The 7,589-nt window shown below is 41.0% G+C and overlaps 2 protein-coding genes across 2 annotated transcripts in view; both read right to left on the bottom strand.

Annotated features, from left to right (window-relative positions):
* The window catches only part of LOC144644602 (uncharacterized), a 9,781-nt gene extending 9,092 nt beyond the window's left edge, over positions 1–689 (bottom strand). The window contains exon 1 of the mRNA XM_078504122.1: positions 571–689. Coding sequence (XP_078360248.1) covers positions 571–586 — 16 coding nt within the window. The 5' untranslated portion in view covers positions 587–689. The remainder of the gene's footprint in view (positions 1–570) is intronic.
* Positions 690–1,869: 1,180 nt separating this feature from the next.
* Positions 1,870–3,856, bottom strand: LOC144642063 (uncharacterized). The gene has a single exon (XM_078501062.1). The coding sequence runs from the start codon at positions 3,660–3,662 to the stop codon at positions 1,896–1,898; it is 1,767 nt and encodes a 588-aa protein (XP_078357188.1). The 5' UTR covers positions 3,663–3,856; the 3' UTR covers positions 1,870–1,895.
* Positions 3,857–7,589: the final 3,733 nt, after the last annotated feature.

A 7,589-nucleotide genomic window follows, 5' to 3' on the forward strand; every position in this document is an offset into this window, starting at 1 on the left:
TTCTTTGTCCCACGCTCGCGTTAAATTTCAAATTATCTCAGTTTGCTTCTTATTGAAACTTTTGACATTGTCTGCATGGTTATGTCTATTATTTCTCTATTTTAAAAAGACTTTTAAAAGTTGCGCATAAAATAGTTAGAGACGAGTATAGCCTTTAACTATTCTTTTCCTTTCTAGCTACAGCAGTAACTGCTTTTTCTTGAAATAGTCACTCCACTTGTTATAGTTTCCTGTTAAATTTTGGTCAAATGTCCTGTTGTTTAGCTTTCAAGCTTTATTCTTTCTTTTTTTCTGGTTACCGCTGTAGTCGTTGTTTTGAAGTATTATTTTTTTACAGGTATCCGTTAGACACCGGTGACGTACGATCTCGACAGTTTCAAAATGATCAACTGTAAACAACAATTAAGTTGAAGGTAAAAATAAAGTCGGAATAAATGGGAGATTTTTTAAATTGACTGAATCACATGCTCAACAAAGAGTTTACGTACAACGTTGAATTTGGTTCACAAAATGAAAACAGTGTTTTTTATTACCGTGCAATCAACATGAAACAATCAAAGGATTTCTTACCTCGCATTGATGCCATTGGTTATCAATTTGTCTCGAATCCTTCTTATTCTTGCAATAAACTCTACAATAAAATCTATAAGTGACGATTAACTAAGTTTTCACGCCACAGTGAATCCAAATTCAGGCTATGCCTGAGAATCATTTGCTATTGATTGACAATCTAGAACACAATCACGGGTGACCAATTGGTAACAGAAAAAAACATACTGGTACCTATGAGGGTCTCTCAGCGGGGTTCCTTTCCCCTTCAAAAATTTGCCTGTGTTCCCTTGTTCCCGCACAGGCAACCCAAGCTCTAGTTGCGAGCCAACGGAGATATTACATAACGGCTGCCAAGCTCGAAAATATAAGAGTTTGTATGAGATACAGGAATAATTGCTCTTCCTTTGTTGATTTGAGGGCCTTTTAGCAAGTTATCGCTGCCTAGGAAGCGATAACTCGGATAACTCGGTCCGGAATCGAGCGGTCCGGGCTTGAGCCCTGAGTACGAGGTCATTGTGTTGTGTTCCTGGGCAAGACACTTAACTCTCACTGTGCCTCGTCACCCAGGTGTAATAATGGGTAATGGCGATTTTAATGCTGGGGGTATACTTTCTAGTGCTTTCCTAAAAATTTTTGACGAGAATGTTCGAAAATCCCTATTACGGGAGTTCACCCCTTAGGTCAAAATAGACAATACATGGAGCATTTCGATAAAACATTCAATGCTTGTATGCTAATTACATTTCATTTTACGATATTTTCAAACTTCCACACAGATCCTTATATCTTTTTACTCGAGCACTCTCCTACAATATACAGTATTATATCAGTTTTTGCAACTGATGGTCCACAGCTCCCTGAATTTATATCCCGACTTACTCGAAGGTATGTGTTGTGAAGTATTCCTGAGAGCAATTTATTTCAGCGAGGTATTTTGATTTTAATCAAGCGTTTAAAAAACGAATCTTATTTCTTCCTAAAACTGTGAATTTAAAGTGCTAAGCGATTACAATATTTACAAATATGAACACGAGGCAAAGTGGTTTAATTTTCATCAAAGTACTTAAGATTTTCGCCTCAATAAAATCTAGGTTCTTTTAATCGGTTTATCAGTCTTAGCCTTTTGAAGAGTACTATTAATTTTACTTCCATGACCGATAATAAAAATAAACCATTAGAGTAAATAATAATAAACTATTAGAGTAACTCAATATGCCTCAAGACATTTCGTAGTCCATGGGTTGGGGTAAATGCAGACTGTCTTTTACTTGGAGGGCGGTAAGGCCCACCTACCCCCTCCCCCCACCCCCTCCCCCCTCGGGGGGGTAAGGGATAACATTAATTTACACAATGAATATAAGACAAAACATTTGCACACATTCCATAAAATTCACAACCTCTAAAGCTAAGGCAATACGTCCGTTGTTGGTCACTACAATCCCTTTTGTATCACAGATGTCTGCTGACTCCGTCTGTATATGAAGTGGAATGCTGCGAACAAATTCGCCATCTTTGTTGTATAATGACACTCGAAAGATTTTAGTTTCTTCGTTGAATGAAGCGATGATCAGCTGTTCACTTTCTTGGTGAAATGTCATGGCAAAAGGACGATCTTCAGGTAAAGCTTTTCTCAGTTGTACCTTCTTTTCAAGAGGATATCCTTCACTTGCACTAAACAGGTGAAGTGTGTGCGAGACTCGGTCCAGGACCATGACGCGGCCGTCACCAGTAGTACTAATGTGACACGCAGATGGAATCAGGCACATTACTTCAATTGTATGTAGAAGTCGTCCATGATTCTCGTATACTTCCACCATTATCAACCTTGACTCTCGACGACCATCATCACTGTCATCGCCCTCAAAATAATAGAGGTACGATCCTTGGTCACTCACAGACACCAGAACATTGCTACTGTCGTCCACCACCAGTGAGAAGACATCATATCCTGGCCTAATCAGAAAACTGTGATGTAACTTCGCTTGTGTGTCGAACACCTGCACGGCTCCCCTACTGTCTCCTCTCGTGCTCAATACATACATGTTGTCGTCTCGGTCAGTAGCTACATCTGCAATCCATGTATCATGAACAGGAGAGAAAGAGTTCAAGAACTTGCCACTGCTGTCAAAACGTTTCACGACCCCTATATCTGCGATTATAAACTGTCCTTTCGTGTTGATAGCGATACCCGTCATATACTTCAGTCTGGGCTCTTCTTCGCCTTCCTGGCCAAACGACCAGGCCTGTACGCAAAACTGCTCCATTCCCAGTTTACGAAGTTTTTGAGCTATTCTTGAGTCACGCAACAGATCGATCCTTTCATCTCCAACATCAACACAAGGCCAGGTCAACAGCTCTCTTGCTTTAGAGGCGCCTTCGTCGACCATTTGAATGACATCGTAAATTACGCGATTCATTTGACAGACAGCAACGATAATTTTGTTGCGTTCATCCTTTCCAAACTTTGACTTGATGCCCTTCTTAAGTTCAACGCTAAAATTCTCTTGAACCACAGATAAGGAATGGAGCTCTTCAAGGCACAATCTACACGAAGCTAAGGCGTTTGCCAGATCTTCTACTTGCTCTAGGAGAGTCGCCACGATACGTATCGCCATAGCTAGAAGGCGGTCAGACGTGCTAAGAGCTGAGTTGCCAAAGGCTTCAACTGCTTTCCTTCGGGCATCTTTGAATCTTTCTTTGGCCTCTGAAAGATTTTTTCTTGTCGCTTCATTCAAGTCAGTGAGTTGCAAGTTTTTCATTTCCTTAGCGGCTAACAAAACCGTTTTCTCTTCTCTCTCAATTCCGCCGACTGCTCCTTCTGTTTGAGTCGAAACTGTATCACTTCCCTCCTTCCCCGCAGTTTCCACGTCCAATACTTTACCAAGGTACACGACTCCATCTTTTAAGAAGCTGATACTTGCTGCAAGGTCCTTTCCTGCTAGTCCATCTAACTTGGACTTGATGTCGTCCATTTCGCGAACGATCAATTTGCGAAATTTCTCATCCGCCACATCGCCGTCTTTAAGTTTTTCCGCTGCCAAGGTTCGACCTTTACTAATCAGCAAGCTAACAGTGGCTTTAAATACAGGCTTTAATAGCATGAAAGCCATTTATTCGTCGATTGTGGACTAGGCAACGTAAATTCGCGTGTTCGGAAAGGCGGAGGTGTACCGTTGGGCGGAAGTGAAAACAGAAGAGAAGCAACTGCTGTCACGACAAGTCATATTCCTTTTAAGGAAACTAAAGCTTTAATCTGACATATTTTGTCTACAAGTACATTGCGCAATGAAATAAGAGAAACGGCTTATCCTTGTTGCGTAACTGGGCCGAGAGAAAATCACGCAAAGCGCAGCCAAATTGTAGACCTTTTATTAGCTGGGGGAGGGGATGGATGGATGGATGGATAATCTTTATTTAAAAGCACGGTCAAATTCATCAGCTACAATACAACAATCTAATTATGAATATATATACAAGAAAGAGGGGAAATATAAAAATATATGTACAAAAATAAAATGCTGCTTTCCACGAATGCCGTGCCCTAGAGTACTCGTTCAATTAGTTTTTTAAATTGCCCAAGGGACTCTGCTTGTCTTACGTTATTAGGAAGACTGTTCCACAAGATGGCGCCACTGTACGTAAAGCTGTTTTTGTAATAGTTAGTGCGCGGTAATGGAACATTGAGTTTGTTTTCAGAGTCCCTTAGGTTGTACGCGGTTTCTCGTTTTTCAAATTTAGATGATAGGTAGTCTGGAGCCAACCCGTGCAGAGACCTGTAAACCATCGTGGCTCTTTGAATTTGCTGCTGGCGAGCTAGATTTTTCCATCCTAGAATTTCAAATAAATCACCAGCGTGCGCGTCATAGTTAGAGAAGGTCAAAACACGGGCTGCTCTATTCTGTAGCTTTTGTAGCTTGTTTTGCAAAGTAATCCCACAGTTTCCCCAAACAGTACTGCAGTAGTCGAAATGCGGCTGTATTAAAGCTCTGTATATTAGGTGTAAGGTTGCTTGAGGGACCAGGTGCCTTACTCGTTTTAAGGCCCCAATCCCAGAAGCGATTTTCTTTGTTAGTTTCTCGATATGACTACTCCAATCAAGTCTGTCGTCGATGATCACTCCAAGTGATTTTGCAGACTTGACCTGGCTAACTTGAAAATCATTTATTGCAACTTTCGGGGAACCTGTAAGATTACTTAGCCTCTGCCTAGATCCAATAAGTATAAACTCGGTTTTAGTCATATTTAGAGTAAGTTTGTTTGCTCTCAGCCAGTTGTGAACGTTTTCTAGATCTTGGTTTAGGCGTAACTGAATATTGTCTATGTTGTCACTCGCGTATGTAAGGTGGGTGTCATCTGCGTACATCCTTGGCTCACAATTTGAGAGACAATTCGGAAGATCGTTTATATATAATAGAAATAGTAATGGCCCTAAAATCGTTCCCTGGGGGACACCACAACATAATGAACAACTACTGGAGAGCGAACCATTGATAGAGGGAGGGTGAGGTACTCCCCCACCGAGACAAGGGAAAGGAAGGTGCAAATGTAGCCGTGATTTACATGTAAAACTCTCGAATGCTTATGCAATAAACGAAAAACTTCGCGAGAACATTTCAAGAATATTATGTGGTAACCAAAACTTGTCAAAAAATCGTTCAGTTTTGCTCTCGGAACGAGACATGTAATCGGGTTCTTAAAACAATAGATGATAGGTCACAACAGTGCCTTTAGCCCTAGAAAACAGTAGAAGTAGGGTTTACAACGGGCAAATGAAAATAAAGGTTCCAGTAAGGTAGTGGCTTACTTAGAAATTACTACACTGCATTTGGTTAGCATGGCAGCCAATAACACACTTTAATGGTGTTGTAATTTCAGTTCCCTTTTAATTAAACTTTGACAATGATGATTTGTGCATTTTTTCATGTAGAACCCATTTTAGCTATGTCGCTGATAGGTAAATCAGGCATATCAACAACTGTATTAACCTTAACCGTCAGAACGATTATAATGCAAACAGTATGTTGTCACCAAAGTAACGTTTTAATCATTTTTTTTTTATAAGACGAAGAATTACTTAGAACTAGACGGAATTACTGAGAGGCTAGACGGTAAAGCATTTTTATTAAATTTTCATCGATCTAAAAACACCAAGTACCAGCATGAATTTCTATCGACTCATAAAGATATGTGTCAAATGGCTTAACGATACAGCACGCAATGGTCTTTTCAGGTTTCAAGAAGGTCAGACACGTTCATATCAGTTTCAGTCTTAAATTCTATATCACGTAACGTAAGAACATACTGAAACATTTTGTTTTGAGCTCAGCTTCGGTCGCAAAATTAGAGGTTCCTATGTACAAAAGTGTAATTATTAGGGCAGGTTCTAACTTATATTGAAGAGACACAGTGGAAAAACCGTCAGTGGAAAAGTGACTACAGTCAACGCTCTCTTAACTGACACCTCCATAAGACGGACACGTGGTGATGGTACCTGTCGTTTTTCAGTCATTTTACTGGAAAACAGTAAAATATCGGTAGTTATACGACGTCACGTAAGCTGACGAGTCTGTGATGTGTTTGTGCTTATGATGCTTTTGTTTCTTCTTCTGCCTTATCCAAAGATAGCCTCGAAAGGGTCAAATCTTCATCCTTTATGTAGGGTCAATCCTTTTGATGTCAAAATGTACCGATGAAAATTCTCTATTGTCAAAAAATGACAAACGCCCTTCCCCTCTGCAGACGTTGGCGAGCAAATTGCCCACAGTCGGGTGGGAATAGACAACCTGTGAAATGTCCGACAAATGGCGAGGGAATGGGTGCGTTTGGAAATGGCGGAGTATAGTTTTTAGTAAAATGAACTTCGTTTTGTTCGATTTTATTTTACTATATTTTTTATGTCGTAACTTGTTTAATATTGAGCTAGCATGTGGTCCGTGTCGGCATGAAATAAAATATTGGGCGAGTTTATATGCATGCACAAAACCAGTTGGAGAAACAAGTGTGAAGAAGCATTTGATTCACTGCGACAAACACGTGCGTGACTGCCTGCGCCACAGTTCGCACCGGCGTCATTTGATGGTTAAGCGGCAAAACACGGAGCGCAGATATTTAAATCGGTGGCCGACAAAACCAGCACACTCAAAATTTAGTCATGAATCTCTGGAAATGGTTTAGCAGGTTTCTTAGCAACCGCACCCATAACGTTAGAGTCTACGTCACAAGGGCTCCCAGTGATTCACAACCATCAGTCTGGCAAGATGACGCAATCTGCAAACTTCTTCATATGATTGGCTAGACTCTAGCCAATCATTTGAAGAAGTTTGCAGATTGCGTCATCTTGCCAGACTCTGATGGCTCAGTGGCAAAAACCCTATGACAGAACCTGAAAGTGAAAATCCTTTTCGCTGAATTCCTTTTTGTTTGCTTCAATTCTTGCTTTGGTTTCGTTTCGCACTTGCCATATCCTTAGCTGGCGGATCATGTACGCGGTGGCCTGGCCCGGGTTGCTTTGGTAACGTGTGACGTCTTTCACCGCCTTGTCCATTCTCGTCCCCATAGCCCTTTTGTTTCTCTTAGCCGGCTTGGCACGAGAAAACGGAGGGCTCTGGGGACATAGGATTTTTAAATTAATTCGAAATTTCTTGATTGGCTGTTTGGAACAAAGAATTCCTAAACGGAAGTCGAAAACCAAACGACTCTCTCGTACATTCTTTTGAAACGTCATGACTACATACATGAAGACTGGAAGTCCTAGAATCTAGGACTGTAAATTCTGTGTCCCCAGAGCCCTTCGTTTCCTCGTGCCAAGGCCCAGCCGGCTAAGACAAGCGAAATGGGTATGGGGACGAGAATGCGCCTTGTCAGTTGTGTCCCAGGCCTTTTCAACAAGAGTTTTAACGCTTCCCACCGTTTCATTCCTGGAACGAAAAAAACACAGAAACCCAAGAGTTAATTTTACGACGAATCTTTACTTGTTGGTGTTAGGAGAGGTAAAATGTTTGTTCCAATCCTAAGCTGTGGCTCAAAGTTCCTTGTGT

The sequence above is a fragment of the Oculina patagonica genome, chromosome 2 (assembly GCF_052425735.1).
Source record: "Oculina patagonica isolate OP01 chromosome 2, crgOcupat, whole genome shotgun sequence".
NCBI lineage: Eukaryota > Metazoa > Cnidaria > Anthozoa > Scleractinia > Oculinidae > Oculina > Oculina patagonica.